General features: G+C 35.2%; 3 protein-coding genes across 4 annotated transcripts; 2 read left to right on the top strand and 1 right to left on the bottom strand.

Annotated features, from left to right (window-relative positions):
* Positions 1–487: 487 nt before the first annotated feature.
* On the bottom strand, positions 488–4,062 carry LOC110817611 (Pentatricopeptide repeat (PPR) superfamily protein). Its single transcript, XM_022046232.2, has one exon. The coding sequence runs from the start codon at positions 3,948–3,950 to the stop codon at positions 2,148–2,150; it is 1,803 nt and encodes a 600-aa protein (XP_021901924.1). The 5' UTR covers positions 3,951–4,062; the 3' UTR covers positions 488–2,147.
* Positions 4,063–4,692: 630 nt separating this feature from the next.
* LOC110817593 (WAT1-related protein At5g47470-like) lies at positions 4,693–8,167 on the top strand. 2 transcript variants are annotated; one of them, XM_088217633.1, is made up of 8 exons: positions 4,693–5,297; positions 5,447–5,512; positions 6,315–6,431; positions 6,575–6,806; positions 6,916–7,077; positions 7,304–7,455; positions 7,563–7,657; positions 8,047–8,167. In XM_088217633.1, exons 1-8 carry the CDS (start codon positions 5,107–5,109, stop codon positions 8,052–8,054), a joined length of 1,023 nt encoding a protein of 340 aa, XP_088073759.1. In that variant the 5' UTR covers positions 4,693–5,106; the 3' UTR covers positions 8,055–8,167. The 2 variants fall into 2 exon arrangements, with proteins under 2 accessions (XP_088073759.1, XP_021901893.2); XM_022046201.2 differs by lacking the exon at positions 8,047–8,167 and having other exon boundaries at positions 7,563–7,874.
* Positions 8,168–9,574: 1,407 nt separating this feature from the next.
* LOC110817572 (C2H2-like zinc finger protein) lies at positions 9,575–10,740 on the top strand. The gene has a single exon (XM_022046173.2). It carries the CDS (start codon positions 9,704–9,706, stop codon positions 10,553–10,555), a length of 852 nt encoding a protein of 283 aa, XP_021901865.1. The 5' UTR covers positions 9,575–9,703; the 3' UTR covers positions 10,556–10,740.
* Positions 10,741–18,802: the final 8,062 nt, after the last annotated feature.

Raw genomic sequence — 18,802 nt, 5'->3', positions numbered from 1 at the left:
TTTAATTGACTTAAAGCGCACATTTACTTTTAACTTCTTGGAAAATGTCAAATGTTAGTAGTTTCTTGTTACACTTGTTAACCTGTCGCTCGCTCATCGTCGTGTGTCATTTAACCCGAGTAATACAAAGTTCATTGCACCTTTTTCATAGATCACGTTTTTCTTTGGTAGATACTGATATTTGGGTTCTATTTATAATGCCTAAAATGTTTGGGTCAAGATATTGTGTGCTTTTTTTTATTGATAATATACTAGAACAATTTGGTTATCTAATTTGTGATTTTTATTAAAGGGACCAAGTCTTGCCAAAGGTAGGAAGACTAGAAGGGTTATCCATGATCCATAGAAACAAAATGTTGCTGGAGCACTACCATACCAAAATATTTTTGCAGATCGTTGCCATGATGACAAAAAGAGTTCCGTCCAAAGTTTTAGGAGACTGGAAGCTCTCTGACTATGCTTTCAAAATTTGACCTTGACTCCAATGTTTCTTGCAAATTACCACCCGAAGTCTTTCGCTATCTCAGTTTCAAACTTAATCCAGTCGTTTTAAAATGTTAAAATCAAATCAACTGCTAAAAAAGAACACAGGTGCCGCTCAATAGATGCCACCATTCTTTTAGGATCGTAAGTAGGTAAAAGAGTTTCTAGATAAAATAAAAAAGAGAGTTTCTTCTTGACTTAAGCTTGCTATGAACTTGATCTCCTTAAGAGATTACAATAACTAAATCTAAAAATTCCTTTAGTCTAAAAACGAACTCAAACATGCTTCTAAAAATGAGCTAGAAAAACAAGAGCCCAACCTAAATATTGCTATGCCGCTTCAGGCCTACACAAGAAAAAGAATATTTTCTAAAACCAATAAAAAGCCTAGAATCCCAATCAGTTTCCCACAAGTTTCCTGATATGTACTCTCCTACTGCTACTAGAAAAGGAACTAGAAGAAGTACCAAACCATCAAATCTCTAAATTTGCAGTTTAGAGAAATCATTTTATGGGTTTAACTAGTCCCCTGAGACCGTTTGAAAAGAACTTACAAAGGTCACGCTAGAGATGGCTATAAACAGCATTTTGTACAACTCCCTAAGAAATGCGTGATTAAGGAATTTGATACTAAAGAATTTAGAAACTTGATTATTTTCTGCAAATTGAAGTTGCATGCTCTAGTGTAGTTTTTTTTTTCTCAATAAAATAGATCTCCTTAAGGAAACTATGACACCTGAGGTAAGGCAATTAGCACGTTTGGTAAGCCTAATCATAACTGGGTGAAGAGGAAGATATCAAAGATTTGTTAGGAGACTGATTTACTTATCTCACAAGGGGTCAGGTATAGCTTATGCTTTGAGTATTGTAAGCGAACTCATGCATGATTTGAAGGAAAAGCACTTGCTGGCTTCTTCTAGAATTCTAATCTTAAAGCCACACCTGGGAGTAGAATCTTGTTCAAGAAGAAAAATGGGCTTAATCTAAAAGCTTATGTAGATGCAAACCATCCACTCTGCATGGATAATAGATACTCACCAGGCTTTTGTAGTTTCATGAAGGTAATGACATGGAGGAGTAAGCAACAGTACATGGTTGCAAGTTCAAGTGCTGAACCTGAAGTTAGAGCCATGACAGATGGAGTTTGTGAACCTTTATGGCTGAAGTCAATCTTGATGACCTTAAAATAAGAAGAAATGATGCACGAGATTCTGCTGTGATGATAGGCCCGCTAAAAATATTGAACATAATCAAATGCAACCTAACTGCATTAAACACATTGAAGTGAATGGGCACTCCATAAAGGAGAAGCTGGATGGTGGCCTAGTTAGCACTCTTACCTGCCATCAAGCTATCAGCTAGTGAATGTTCTAACCAACTGGATACCTTCAAGGTTTCAAGAAATCATAAGCAAACTGGGAATCGAAAACATTCACCAGCTTGAGGGGTAAATATAAGACTCTGCTCATTACTCATCATAAAAAAGCTGCTGAAACTGGAGCATATAAACCACCTCATTTGCTCCGAGACACCAACTCCCAGTTCGAAAATTGAAGATCAGCTGAATGCTAAATGCGTTCTTGTCACTTTTTCATTCTGACGTTCAGATTTTTCCTTTTTTTTTTTGTAAAAAAAAGGCGTAGAAGAAACCACAGAATATATCTTCACTGGATGGAATTTGCTATCATATTTTCAACCTCAATCCAACTACATCCCGCTTCTTTCCTCATCCCTCTATCTCTCATCAGCTTCCTAATCAGACTCGCCTCCCTCCATTTCCCATAACATGCATACATATTAGACATCATAACATAAACATACTCATCATCTCCCTCAAGTTCAATCACCTTTGCGGCTGCAATCTTTGCAACCTTCAAATCCTTGGAAGTTCCGCATGCACCAAGCAGGGCCCTCCAAACCACCCCACAGCATTCAAACCCCAGTGTGTTGATCATCCTCCCTGCCCTAAACACCTCTCCTCCTTTTCCCATAAGTCGAATCATAGTACAGCAGTGTTCAACTGTTGGTTCAATCCTGTATTCATTAATCATTGATTCAAAGTATTGAATCCCACTTTGACAAAGTGTTTCATCATGAGAACATGCAGCCAGTACATTAAGAAATGTCACTGAATCAGGTTGTAGATCCCTTACCATTTTTATCTGCTCAAAGAGCTGGATTACCTTGGTTGAGTCACCATTATGAGCATAGCCAGAGACCATAGCATTCCAAGTTATTAAATTCTTTCTGGGCATCGCCTGAAACATTGATTCAGCAGTCTTCACCTGCCCACATTTCGAGTACATGTCAATCAGTGCACTCCCTACAACTACAGCAGTTTCCAAGCCACATTTTATCGTGCAACAGTGAATCAACACTCCCCATGTTAAGGCTGAGAGTCCTGCAGCACCGCTTAAAATAATGGAGTACGTGAACTCATCCATTCCAACACCTTCCGCATGCATTGTACTGAAAAAACCCAGGGCATCCCATGCCCAGTTTCTGTTAACATATCCTGTCAAAATTGATGTCCAAGACGAAGAATTTGGATTTGGCACATGTGATAGGATCTGAATAGCATCATCAATATTACCAAACAGAGCAATGCCACTGATAAGTTGATTGTATGATATTATGTCTCGGTAAGGCATCCGGTGGAAAAAACAGAATGCCAGTTCAAGTTCTCCGTTTTTAGCACATGCAGCAACAACGGAATTCCAAGAAATAATATCCTTGTTGATCATATATTCAAAGACTGAAATTGCCTCTTCAACAGAACCACATTTTCCGTAGGTGTCAATCAAGCAATTTGCAATGACGACGCCTGATTCTAAGCCACACTTCAGAATCTTCGAGTGAATTGACTGGCCTAGCCGCAACAAATTCAGCTGGCCACAAGCAGACAAAGCTATGGAGAACGAGAATGCATCGGCGCAGATATCAGATCTTCCGAGCTCAAGAAACAGGCACAGTCCTTTACTGAACTGCCCTGATTGGACGTACCCAGAAATCAAAGAATTCCAGGAGATGACACTCGGCTGAGGAATTTCAACAAACACCTTGTGGGCGCATTTCGATGAACCAAATCTTTTGTAAGACTTCAATAACGCATTGGATACAGAAACGTCTGAGACAAACCCAGATTTTATAATATAGCCATGAAGCAGCTGGCAGTAAGAATCATAACCCAAATCCGTGGAAACTCGAATAAGTTGAACTAGGGAATAGCCATTGGGTTTAGAGCCATTGTTGAGCATCCGAGAAGCATCATGTAAAGCAATTTCAGGTTCGGTGGCTCCTTGGGCGAGGTCTGATATGATTTTGGTCCACAATTCAAAATCTGATAGGGGAATTCGATTGACACGATTGGTTGGAGAGAAGAGTTTCGTGCGAATAAAGGGTTTCTGTTTGGACAGGTGCCTTTGAACTGTCTTGACTAGAGAGAGCTTAGCGCTGCAGTCGTGCATGGCGCATCTGGATAGATCAACGCCATCTTTTAAATGATAAAACTTGAAGGACTAACTGTTTTTCTTAATAAAAATAATTTTATTTTTTTTCCAGAAATACTTTTCTAAAAATAAATACATTTCCACTATCTTAAATTAATTATTTATAGATGTGAAAATAGATTTGTTGAAGTCAACTGGTTGTGATTTGACTGATCAGTCCAATTTTGATTCAGCTGAGTTGACTCAATTCCTAGTGAATCACACTTAAAGTTTTGAGTAATTTCCAATATATGAAATAAATAAATAAATAAAAATATTACTGAGTTAATTTAATGTTTATTTCCAAAGAACGAAAATAGTCGTATAAATAAGATCAAAATTTTAAATAATAATAATAATAATAACTGTAATAATATAACAATTTCTCTTATATTATTTGTATTTTTCATGATCAATCGTCTAAATTTGCAAGCCCAACAATGTAACCAATTAAAACTTGCTTCTACCTACTCCAGTAATTGCGAACTAATTAATTAATTATAATATAATAATTCATATACATATTTAATTAATTCAGTGAAGAAGATTAATTTCCGTTAGATTTTTATCCTACAAATAGGCACTTAATATATAAAGAAAAAAAATCTATCCTTAAATTATATTTTAATTTAAAACCAACAAAAAATCAAAACAAATACATACATACCTATATATATATAAATATATATATATTTAAGTTAAGCTAGAAGCAAAAATTGCATTTAACTATTTAAAGCTGCTAAAAACGTACAGGTGAGCTTCCCTTTTCTCAGGAAACACCGCAGGGAGGAACGGTAGCGAATTAGGTGACCTTTTTCATTCCAACACCCAAAGAAAACAACGAGAGAGAAATTACCCAGAAAGAAAAAAATCCATCCTGGAGGGTTCCATGAGTGTAGCTACAACTCTCCTTCGACGAATCACCATGGAAAATAACAGAGAAAATGAAGCTCTGTTATGACCCGAAAATTACAGAGACTGAAGATTAAACAAAAGAAAGAAGTTTGATGATGAATGTATGGTGTTTTAATTTAATTATTATGAGGGGGGTTTTGGTTTGTTGAGAGAAAAAGAGATTAGGAATTGGAGGGTTTGCTGTTTTATTCTTGTTTGGGAGGAAAGAAAGTGGGAGAAAATGATGAAGAAAGAGGTGATAGAAGATGTGGGAATAGTAGTTGGATTGGTAGCAGTTCAATTTGTTTATGCAGGAAACTCAGTTTTGCTCAGTTATTTAATGTCGCTGGGAGTTAGTCCTCTCACCATTGTTATCTTCTCTACCTTTGCAACCTTCCTTATTGTGTCCCCTCTTGCTGTTTACTTTGAGAGGTATGTATAAATATATATGTACACACATAAACCTCCATTTCTTTTTGTCTCTCATGCCAGAGAAGAAATAGAACTTGTAATTCTCATTTCTTTTCTTTTTCACCCTTTTGATTGGTGATAAAATTTTCAAGTAAATGGTTGTGTTGCAGGAAGAAATGGCCCAAGAAATTCACTTTGAAGTTGATGATTCAGTTGGTTTTAATCTCTTTTGGAGGGTATGTATGTACATATTTTCGTTTATTCTTTCCTATACATGCTTGTCCCTATTTGATTGTTTGATTTTGAATTGTTTTTAGTATATTAGGAAATTTGGTGATTATTATACCATTTATTATTCTATTATCTCTTCTTTTAATATTTAGTTTTCATTTTATTCTCAAATGTTAATAAGTAAATAGTTATTTTCAAATTTTTTCTTACTTAATTTTATTTGGATCGTATATTACATAAACCTGGAACTTAATACAGAATCATCATGAGATAACATAACAAATTTTTATAGAATTTGATAAAAGATTATTATGAAACTTTCTGGTTCTCCAAATGGAAATATAAACACACATGAATGCAGAAAATAAAAATTTAAAAAGTATTTTTATATATTGTTTAAGGTAAAAATATTCTATTTCAGACTTTATATATAAAAAATCAACAATGAATTAAAAAAAAAATTAATGAAAGTAAACTAACAGTTATTTTTAATTTTTTTTTCGTTTAATTTTATTTGATCATTTTTTGCACTAATTCAGAACTCAATCTATTATCATGATATAACATAACAGCTTTTTAAAGAATTTGATAAGAGATTATCGTGAAACTTTCTGGTTCTCCAAACAAAACTATAAATACATTAATATAGAAAATAAAATTTTAAAAATACTTCTTTTTATTGCTTAAAGTGAAAAAAAAAAAAAAATTTAAACCTTTGTGAATATATAGAAAATCAACCATGAATTGAAAAATAAAAAAAACTAATGAAAGTGACCTTAACAGATTTCTTGGGTTTATGCATATCAGGGTAACTTTGTTTCAATCCCTATTTCTCAAGGGAATTAACCTAACTTCACCAGCAATGGCTACAGCCATGCCGAACCTAGCTCCAGGCCTCATTTTTCTCATTGCTTGGGCTGTAAGGTAACTGTTTTCTGCAACCTTCTTGTCCTTCAAGTGAATTTGGTCGCATGGGACTCGAGATTTTAGTTAACCAAACTTTCAATTCTCGAGATTCAAATTCAAAGGAAACGAAATTCACATGCCAGACTCCAATCGCGCTGCAGGTTAGAGAAAGTAAAGCTAAGTTGTGCTTACAGCAAAGTGAAGATTCTTGGTACATTACTGTGTGTGGTAGGCGCAATCGTAATAAGCCTAATGCACAGCACAAACACAGTAACACAGGCTGCTGATATAGCATCTCCCGCGTCCAACAATGTCTTCGACATAGACAAAATCGTTGGCTGCATTTATCTCTTAGCAGCAGTGTTTGTTCTATCAAGCAATGTTGTCCTCCAGGTTGTATGGACGTTTATCCAATATTTTTAAGTTATTTGATTAGTACATAATTCAATTTGTTTGTTTTTCTTTAAATTATGAAATCAAATTATTTGGTTTTTAATTTCAGGCTGCAACTTTGGGAGATTTTCCAGCACCAATGTCCTTGTGCGCTCTAACATCCTTGATTGGGGTTTTTTTAACTGTTGCTGTACAGTTGTTTCAAGATCACAAAGTGGAAACTGGTTGGGCTTTCTTGAGCATTGGCACCTTTATTGGCTATTCTATACTGGTACCTTTCTCTCTTCTTGTCCTATACATGTATATATATGTTGGTGTCTCTATGTGTGTGTATGTATACAGTAGAATTTGTTTTTGTCACTTTCGAAAATTTACATCGAGGGAAACTCTCTACTTTTTCTTCGACAAGGTGTATTGTTAATCCATAAAAGAAGTCAAACTAATCAAGATTAAGTTAAACATGAATGGATCTTAACTTTGAAAAACATTTGATGCAGGGAGGGTCTGTGAGTGGAGCATGTGTAAGCTTCAATGGATGGGCAATGAAGAAAAAAGGGCCTGTTCTTGTTTCAATGTTTAACCCCATTGGAACGATAGTCTCAGTGATTATCTCTGTTGTTACCTTAGGAGAAATCATCAATCTAGGAAGGTATATATCTGTATATTTATATATGTGTTAGTTTGATAAAATTAGTAGTAGATTTCGTTAATCAGAATTGTTTCTGTATACTTACGTTATTCACACTTTTAACACAGCCTTGCTGGTATGTTCCTAATGTTCACCGGTCTTTACTTGGTGCTATGGGCAAAAGCGAAAGAAGATTATAAAGATGATGTTGATGACTACGGAAGTGAGTGTGATCCGGAGAAACCTCTATTGAGCTAACATTCCATTAACGTAATAGTTATATGTTAGAATATAAATAATTGATTGAACTTTTCGCTATCAGTTTAAACATCAGAGATAATTAGTTCAATTAATTATTTAAGATAATATCAGAATCAGAAATTTAGTATTCAAATCTTGATTATTTCAAAAGTTAATCTTGTACAAAGTTTAACGAATCTGGCTCAATCCACGTTTTTAGTTTAAAGACGAGGTAGAATATAAATAATTAATTAGTATGTCATGTTTTATATTTAAAAAAAAAAAAAAAAAACACGTGCATGATTGTACCGTGTGCTTGAAGTAGCGTAGAATGTAAAAGCTTCCTGTATTTGAACTGAACTGTTTTTGCAGAAGCCTGATACGGACAGCCGCATATATACAGAGAATGGAAGCAAGAGATGTTAGTTACAGCTATATATATATATATATATACAAGGTTTGTTGGAAGGGAAGAATGGTTTTTGCGCTAATAAAATTGATTTTCAGATAATTTTTTAAATATATAAATAAAATAATTTATACCATCATGCTTTAGTTGAAATTAAAAATTATCTTCCAAGTTATATGAATTTTAAATTTATATTAAATAATAAAATCAGATTATCAAATGTTTAATACTTTTTAAGTTCTTAACATATAAACTCATCTCAAAATTATACTATTAAAATGGTCTAATAATTTAGTTTTAACAAAAAATATTAAACACATTTAAGCAGGTAGTTGGCATTAACTTTAATCTCAATCTTTTAATCATTAACTTAAACTTATAATTATCTCCATTTTTAGCTTCTCTTTTTCTTTTTCACTTTGGTGCTTTTAATTTTTGTCTAAGAAAATTGTGTTTTATATTTTAATCCCCTGAATTTAATTTTAAATTAGGAATAAAATTATAATTTTTAGGGGAGAAATTGAAGATTCAATCATGGAATTATTTTGCACTGAATTCATGGCAGCATACCCTAAATCGTCAAATTGTTTTCCACTAATTATTTTACAATATTTAATTATACACATTTAACTTTTTTAACTAGTGGAATATTTTTTTTTTTTTAAAAAAATATTTTTTAATTGAAACATTAGCAATTATGATTAATGCTTTACTCTATGTAATATATTTTTTTATTAACTTTTAAACTATTAATTGACTTGGATTTAATGTCGCAGTAAATATGTTGAACCACATCACGTGTATACATATAAATTTGACCCAAAAACGGGCAGGGAAATAATTAAAAGGAAAATTAATTTATATTCTTAGACCATATAAAATTGATTTAGGTTTATTTGTAGGGTTATAAGTTAGACTTCTTTCGTTTGGGAATATGATAAAAGATATTTAAGTATATTAAAATATTTAGATATAGCAATATTTTATAATGTTTTATCAAATTTTTATTATATTTTAATATTATTTGACTATCAATTATTATTATTATTATTTAATTAACATGTAGAAAATAACAAATAATAATTAAATATTAACAAAATATAGTGAAATGTTGACACAATATAGTCAAATATAAATATATTTCTAACTAAAGGTTATAATTTGAACCAATTTTTACTTATGAAATGAAATTAATCTTCCTTGGACCGACATTAATGATAATTTCTTACATTCTTTATTGTATTCAATGGTTAAAAATATATATATATAAAATAAAAATAATTTTTTAAGAAAACCCAAGTAATTAAATTAGGCAATTTGTGGACCTCCAAAATGGTCCATTTTTTTGCATGTTACTTGTCCCTCTTCTTCTATATTCTTCATCACCCATTTTTTAATTTTTGTATTTTTATTTTCCTTAATCTCCTGTATTATATAATAATTATAATTATAATAAGATTATAATTTTCTTTCTATATATAATAATCCGAAAATCATAATTTTTTGGGCTGTGTGTCTTTTGGTAGAGTGGAGGAATGCTTGTCACCTACTCCTTTTTGAGTTCCCAATCTCCTTCCTCAACGCAGATAGAGAGAGAGAGAGAGATCTTCTGGTTCAACAATGGAGAAACACAAATGCAAGCTCTGCGCTAGAACTTTCAACAATGGCAGAGCCTTGGGTGGTCACATGAAAGCTCATCTCACCACCCTTCCTCTTCCACCCAAGACTCACCACCAGCTCGCTCATCCCTCCACCGACTCAGCTTCATCTTCATCCCCTCAAAACCGTCACAAAACCACCAGCACCAACCTAGAAGTGGAAGACAAATCTCTCATTTACAGCTTGAGGGAGAATCCCAAGAAGAGTTTCAGAGTTGCAGATCCCGAGTTCTCTTTCGCAGCTGACTCAGCTGCCGGCTCCGTAGTTCAAGACAGAGAGAGCGAGACCGAGTCAAGGAACCCAACTCGGAGACGATCTAAGAGAAATCGGAGACACGATAACACTAGCCAGAAGAAACCCATTTGGGATGAAACGACGTCGTCGCCGGAACCGGCGAGTTCCGTTTCCGATACTTCCCCGGAAGAAGATGTTGCTCTGTGTCTCATCATGCTTTCAAGAGATGTATGGAAGAAAAACAAATTACAATTCGATGAATCTGATGACACAATCAAATCGAAACATCGCTGTGAAAAATGCAAGAAGGTATTCAAATCTTATCATGCACTGGTCGGACACAGGAGAATTTGTTTGAGTCCAGAAAATTTCATTACTAAAAATCATGATCAGAAAAGTTTCCAGTGCCCATTTTGCTTCAGATTTTTTGCTTCTGGACAAGCACTTGGCGGTCACAAAAGATCTCACTTGCTAGTTTCTTCTTCTTCTTCTTCCTCTGTGTTGAAGAACAGTTTCATCGATCTAAACATGCCTGCTCCTGTAGAAGACGATCAGTTTAGCGTGGTTTCAGATTCATAACTTGAAAATTTTGCTTGGGTATATTTAGTTTTCTTCTCTGATTTGATTAATTTTTTCTTTTTCTCATGTTACATATTAAACATTGGTTAATTCTACACAGATGATCATGGTTGAATCCCTCTTTCTCCTATGATATAATTATTGAATGTGGTATATTAATATGATCAGAGCAAACAGTTGGTAAATTCACATGCTGCTACTTTCTTTTTTACTGAAATCTATAGTCAGTCCAATTTCAGTTTATATGTATTGATGTTAGTTAAAAAAAAAAAGAAGTTTTTGGGTTTTACTTAGTCTTGTTCTTCCTCTGTTTCCAGCTATATATATATATATATATATATGTATTAGACATTATAATCTTGAATTTTTTTAATGAAATTGTTAGGTAATATTGGATTTAGAAAGGACATTTCAGTCAATGTAGAATTGGTTTATGGGTGCCTGTCTTTGACTCATGTGATTACTTCCCTTATACGAATTCTACTCATTAAGATGTTGATTAGCCCACTCTTAATCTTTACTTAATTGTATCTACTAATATTAATCACTTAATAAAAAAATTTAAGATGAATTTTTACAATTAGAACAAAAATAAATAAAAATTTGATTCTAATTCGAGTATCTACAAGGGGAAAATATTACCTAAATCCAGCTCCATTCCACTACTTTTGATGATGTAGAAATTCTTGTTGGGACAAGTCATCATCTTTATAAATTGAATTTTATAAGACCATGAATAATCAAATTGCAAATAATTCAGCTTTGACGAGTCCAAACATTATATAGATATATGTGCATATATATTTTTTAAATATTACTTTAAATTGTAATTTATATATATAATTTATATTATTTTAATATTAAATTAAATTAAAGAAAAAAAAAATTTACTAATAAATCATAAAATTTACATTAATGATACATTCGACCACCTATTTCTATTTACATTAGTTAGGACTTGTTTACTCTTTAAACTAGTTTTATTATATTTCTAAATTTTATCAATAATATAGTAATCTAATAATTAAAATTCATATGTTATATTTAAAAGTTATAAATTTGAACCCCTAGAATTCATTATTTTATGAGCATATTATAAGTTGACAGCAGTCAGTGTATGATATTTGATTCAGAAGACTCAGTTCATTATTGTACGATTGTGATGATTAAGTTAAAAAATCAAGTTTTAACAAACTTATTACGTTTTTGAACAAAATAAATATTTTGTGATGACTAAAATTTTCTTATTTAGGGTAGTTTTTAATATATAATACTTGATTCAACAAAACAGATAACTTAACCCATTAGTATAAGATTGTAATTATCAAATTACATCAAATCTCAACAACTTTATTATGTTTCTAAATGAAAAAAATATATATGCGGTTACTAAATTTTTTTGGTTAAAATAGTCTCCAACATATAATATTTAATTTAATAAGATCGATAACTTAATTTACTAGTAGAAGATTGTGATGATCAAATTACACTAAGTTTCAATAAAATTTATTATATTTTTTTAACAAAAAATATTATTTTATGGTGACTGAAATTTTTTAATCAGAATAATTATAACGAATTTAAAAAAATGATATAATATTTTTCTAACTTTAAAAAATAAAAAAAAGAGAAAGACCAGCCGGCATGCATTTGTTGAGTAAAAACATTTTGTGTTTTTTACTTTGCATTTTCAATGTCTCAAAAGCTGTATCTTCACATGTCTTATTCAATTTGTGCAAAAGATTCTGCAGCTAATTTTTTTTTTTTTTGAAACTGCTTTTTCTTATCTTTGTCCTTCTTTTTCACTCAATCTCAGTTTCAACTCTTTTCTTTTCTTAAAAAATTTAAAAATATAAACTAATATAAAAATACTTTGTAATTTCAACAACATCATCAAGTATATTGTCTCGTTTCCCTTGTAGATGTGCTAATTAAGTTTAGTTGCAAAGTTAGATTGCTAAAAGCACCATACCAAAGTTTCATGTGTAGTACCTTACAATTAATTTAAATATTTTATCAATTATACTATTTAAATATTTTATGTTATACTCGTTTTATATATCTTAATGAACGATAATCATATTTTTATTTTAAAATTATATTTTTTGAAAAATAAATCGTCATTGTAACAGCCCCGGAAATTTAAAATGGAAATTATATTATAAATATCAAATGCGGAAGCAAAGACAAAATTTGATTAACATCCCTTACACTAAAACCAAAAACGTGCTCACAAAATATAAAAGATTAAACTACTTAAAGGAGAAACTTGAAAGTAAAAACTACGAATGTGACTATGGAGTCTTTAGGCGTCCCCTTCGTCGTCCTCCTGCGGAACCGGCTCGGGAACGATGTCCTCTTGATCTGAAATGATTAAATAAGGAATGAGCTACACTATCCCAGTAAGGACATCACGATATCTCACCGTCACGGAGGTAAATGTGGGTAGAAAACACAAAAAGACCAATGGAGCATAAATTACAACAAATCCTTTTATTAATAATAAAACCTTTACCATTCACTTACCTCGGTGAAATTCATAAAACAATATACGAAAGTAATAACATCATCATCATCATGAAAACATATATATGAACTGTATAACATAATACCTATCAAGCTTTTCGTAATTTAATCGTTACACAACATATTTTCCTCATTTACCAGCCCACTAGTATCCATGGGGATCCATAGGGGTCCCGCTACCCGTTAACCCTTAACACTTGAAATCATATTCCAGGGCCGTCCCCATACCCCGTCCGATATGGGCGCCAAACCATAGACCTCATTACCCCGTCCGGTATGAGGGTGAAACGGGCCGTCCCCATACCCCGTCCGGTATGGGCGCCAAAACACATAAGATCTCCATACCCCGTCCGGTATGGGAGACCACAATCCCGGTAGGGTTCCCTACGGACCCGGTCCGTCCACCATCTCCCAGGATATCTAGTCAGGCTGACCACATTATACAATTTTCATTTACATAATCTTTCATTCTCCTTTTCCCTCAGTCAGCATTATCAATCACATACAAACAAGCGAAACGATAATTTATACCAAACAGACAACATACAGCATCAATATCCCGGTCATTCAATCCATAATCAATAAAACAGTAGAATATGCACACGAAACTATAAAATGAAAACATCAAATCTCATACTGCATTTAAAACTGTAAACAGGCCAAATAACAGTTAACCGACAAACACACTAGACTCGGGCTCCATTAGCGACCTTAAGCAATTTCACATATTCGTTGATTCATGAAATACCGTTTTATCATTCATTGAACTTTAAAACCGTGATAGAAAATAGGGTGAGGGGTCCTTACTCGTTTCGGGGTCCGAACACGGCTTCACAGTGCGCTTGCAGGCTGTCCCTAATTTTCCCTGAATTTTTTTTCTGGGGAACTGAAACGCACTACTGGTACCTGCATGTGTTCCAAAAAATCCCAAATTAGGCCCAGGGCCCCTTTCGGCCAATATCGCAACTCCGGCACGGCGGCTCCGCCGTGCTCCGGCGACGGCGATTCGCCTCGAGTTGGCTGTTTTCGGCCGTTTCCGGCCGAATTCGGCCACACTCGCATTGGTTCCTGCGATAAAACAACCCTACGGCCCTCGGGGGGCCGAAAATTTACAGAAAACCGAAGCTTACCGGCGGCGGTGCTCTCGGGTGCGGCAGCTCTCCGGTGAAGTTCGTGTTTTGGTGATTCGGCTCCGATCAACCTGTAGAGAAAAGAATGGTGATCACGGTGGTATAAAAATTGCATTAAACGGAGGCCGGGAAGGGCCTCATCGGAGGCAAAAACCGAGAAGGGGCGCGACGGCGCCGCTGGCTTTCGGCCGTGTTTTTCGGCCGTTTGGCCAGGATTTTGGCTCCAATTTGGCCACTGGGGAAATCAGCGTGGAAAAACGAGTCGGAGGTATGAAATTTACCTCGATCGGCGGTCAGAAATCCCTCCAGTGCGGCGGCGGGTGGCGGCGGCCGGCTTCTGGTTCGTCTTCTCCGGCGAGGGCAAGCGGCTAGGGTTTGGGGTCTGGTGTGGGGGTCTTATTTATACCCTTTTGCCTTTTGATCTCAGCCGTCCATTTTGATTTAATCTGGGCCATCCGTTTTTGATTAAATCTGGGCTGTCCGTGCGATTAAATCTGGACCGTCCGTGCGCGCGATTGATCTGGGCCGTCCGATCGCGCACACGCAGATCGCCAACGTGGCCCGTTCCCGGTCGACGTGGTTTTGCCACGTGGCAGGTCCTGGTTGGCCAGGCCTGCTGACTGGGCCTGCTGACGTGGCTGCTGACGTGGCACACACGTTTTTTTTTTTCCTTCAATTTCCCCGGGTGCTACAGTCATACATAAAAACCTTAGTTATAATAATTTCTCCCGAACAAAGATCTTAAGGGTTTTCCTGCGAGTATAAAATAATTTCAAGTACATATTTTACATTCTTAGTTAACACATATGGTATTTGCTTACATTATTAAAAGATCTAATAGATGATAAAAACAAAAATTGAAATGCACTAACTAATTGGAAAATGTTAACATGCGTAGTTCATAATTTGGAAATATTAATATTATATGAATCAAATATTCTAATTACCAATATTATATTAAAGTATCAACCTTGAGATTCAAGCTAAGTATACAAAACAAACTATAGACTTGCTCTCTGCAATTCAAACTCTCATTTTTTTTTTGTGAAGACCCGGAACTTAAAAAGAAATAAAATCATAAATTAAGGGCAAAAGCGAAATAATAGATTTTAGGATTTACATTCCTTACACAATAATTTAAAATACCCAACAGGGTTACGAAAATGATAATTCTAAAATAACAAACAAAAATTAAAGAGATAAACAAAAGGCAATATGCTGAGCATTTTAGAACAACCTTCACTAGCTTTTGAAGGGAGTCTGGGTAGTGAACTATTCACAACCCTCTTGTTGATCGGGATCTGGATCTTAGTCCTCTTGATTTAAAATAGTTAATGAAATGGTGAGCTACACTAACTTAGTAAGAATATAACAATACTCACAAATACAGAAACTAAATGTTGGTAAAAATTATAAAAATAACCAATGAAGCTCTTGATTTAAGTAAATTCATTTGTTATAAGGAAAACTATTTATTACATATATTTACCATTGCGAAATTTCTAAAATTGGCTTATAGAGGCAATAACTCAAATAACATTCTAATATTATATTCAAGTGAGTAAGAATAATTACTTTCCATTTTTATTTATCAACTGATATCTCTGGGGGTTTATAGGGATATCTCACTACGCGTAAACCAATATCTAATATTTTTAACTAACCGGCTGTCCCCATACCCCATCCGATACAAGTGTCGAAAATATCATCTCTCACTACCTCGTCCGGTATGAGGGTGAATCGGACCGTCTCCATACTCCGTCCGGTATGAGTGTCAAAAATACTATTCATCGATACTCCGTTTAGTATGAGACAACATTCATGGTAGGGGTTCCTTATGTACCTGATCTGTCCACCATCTCGTAAAATATCTAATAAGACTACCATTCATTAATTCACATGACCAAACAATTTCTCGTTTACATATTAATTTCCAATTTCACAAATCAACTGTAAATCACATAAGACAAATAATATATATATCAAGGAAGCACATTGAATCATTTAACCATTCCAGTATATCATCATGTATTTAAAGCTATAAATTTAACAATAAGTTAAACATGACAAATAAATAACTAATCAATTCCGACTCCATTAGTAACCTGTAATTATTCTGAAAATTTTTTAAATTACACAAAATGCTATATTATCGATTATTAAGCTTCAATTCCATAACAGAGAATAAAGTGAGAGATTCTTACTCAAATCAGTGTTCGAAACTTTGAACTTTCTACTGCACTTACTGACGGTCTCCGAGTTTCTTGAATTTTTTTGTGGAGATTAAAACACGCTCCACATACCTAAAAATATCCCAAAAAATTCAAAATTAGTGTTAAATATCATTTTTTTGGCCAATTTTGAGATTCCAGTACGGCAGCACCGCCATGCTCCGACGACGACATTGCCGTGCTCTGGCGATGGCACCGCCCGCAGTACCGGTTTGCCTCAACCTAGCAGTTTTCGGTTAGTTTTATATCCATTCATACGAGAAAACACGTTAAGGGATCTCCATTGGCAACCTCAATCAATTATACGTATCTATAAAGTCATAAAATACCGTTTTATCATTTATTAGGCTTTAATGCCGTGATAGAAAATAGAGTGAGAGATTCTTACTTGCTTCGGGGTCTGAAATCGGCTCTACAGTGCGCCTACGGGCTGTCCTTAAATTCTCTGAATTTTTTTCGAGAAATTAAAACGTACTACCGGTATCTGCACGTGTCCCAAAAAATCCCAAATCAGACCCAGGGCCCCTTTTCGGCCAATATCGGAATTCTGGCACGGCGGCACCGCCGCCCGTGGCAGCGATTCACCTCGGGTTGGCCGTTTTCGGCTGAATTCGGCCAAACTTGCATTGGTTCCTGCGATAAAACAACCCTAGGGCCCTCGGTGGGCCAAAAAATCATGAAAAACCGAGACTTAGCGGCGGCGGAGTTCTTGGGTGCGGCGGCTTCTCCGGCACGAGTCGCAGTTTAATGTTTTGCTCCGGTCAACCTATAGAGAAAAGGAAGGTGATCACAGTGGTATAAAAATTGCATCAAACGGGAACCGAAAAGGGCCTCATCGGAGGCAAAAACAGAAGGAAGTTGTGGCGGCGTCGCTGGAATTCGGTGGTGTTTTCCGGCCAATTAGCCTGTGGTTTAGCTCCGATTTGGCCATATACGGATTTAGCTTCGAAAAACGAGCCAAGAAGAGAAAATTTATCTCATTTGACGATCGAAAAACCCTCCGGTGCTGTGGCAGGTGGCGGCGGCCGGCTCCTCCGGTGACTGGTTCTTCTTCTCCGGCGAGGCACTGGCGGCTAGGGTTTGGGATCGGGTGTGGATGAGGTTATTTATAACCTTTTCCTTTTAATCTCAGTCGTCCATCACGATTTAATCTGGACCGTCCGATCGCGATTAAAATGAAAATAAATCTGGGTCGTCCATCGCGATGCAATCTGGGCCGTCCGTGCGTAATTCAATCTAGGCCATCCGTGCGAGTGAGATCTGGGCCGTCCGCACGCGTGAGATCTGGACCGTTCGATCACATACACACGGATCGCTCACGTGGCTCCGTCCGCGTGGTCTCCCGCGTCAGCTTCCTTGCCACGCGGCGTGTTTTGGTTGGCTGGGGCTGCTGACTGGGCTGCTAACGTGGCTGCTGACGTGGCACAACTTTTTAAATTACGTTTTGACCCCCGGTTTCTGATTTTTTTTTCAAAAACACCATCAGAATCCAAATTTTCACCCATTTTTTTCAAAATCAATTTCAATTAAATCCCAAAAATAATTTTACCATATTTTATCATTATTTTTATTTTTATTTTCATTAAATTAAATTAAAACCTTATAAATTAAATATTAAAAAAATTAAACTAAAATTCTAATATAAATTAAAAAATAAAAATAATAAAATTTGGGTGTTACAACTCTCCCCCCTTAAAGAAATTTGATCCCCCAAATTTGCCTCTTACTCTTGGTTAAACAAATGAGGATACTGGGCTCTAAAATCTGATTTTAGCTCCCAGTTAGCCTCCCTTGGTGTGTGGTTCTGCCACACGACCTTTATAAATGATATTTCCCGGTTGCGGAGTATCCTCCTCTTTCGGTCCGTGATATCGACTTGTACTTCTTCATAAGATAAGTCCTCTTGGAGTGGAAGCGGTTCATGAGCCAAGACATGAGAGGGGTTCGGGTTGTACTTGCGTAGCATGGATACGTGGAACACATTGTGGACCTTGGAGAGCTCTGGAGGTAGTGCTAGTCTGTAGGCAGCAGTACCAATCCTGTCTAAGATTTCAAAAGGTTCAATAAATCGGAGGTTCAATTTTTCCCTCCTGCCAAACCTACTAATTCCTTTGAAAGGAGTGCCCTTAAGGAACACCCGGTCGCCTTTCTCAAATGCTAGATCTCTCATCGGGTGTCCACATAACTCTTTTGCCTGCTCTGAGCCGTCTGAATGTTCTTTCTGATTTTAACTATTTTAGACGTGGTCTTCTCTACCAACTCCGGGCCGAACAATCTTCTATCGTCCACTTCTTCCCAACAAATCGGTGATCTGCATGGGCGCCCATATAATGCCTCATATGGAGCCATGTCGATGCTGG

This window comes from Carica papaya, chromosome 4 (genome assembly GCF_054855325.1).
Source record: "Carica papaya isolate Zhongbai chromosome 4, ASM5485532v1, whole genome shotgun sequence".
NCBI classification, from domain to species: Eukaryota; Viridiplantae; Streptophyta; class Magnoliopsida; order Brassicales; family Caricaceae; genus Carica; species Carica papaya.
The sequence above is the reverse complement of the archived record's forward strand: the minus strand, read 5'-3'. Positions and strand labels throughout refer to the sequence as shown.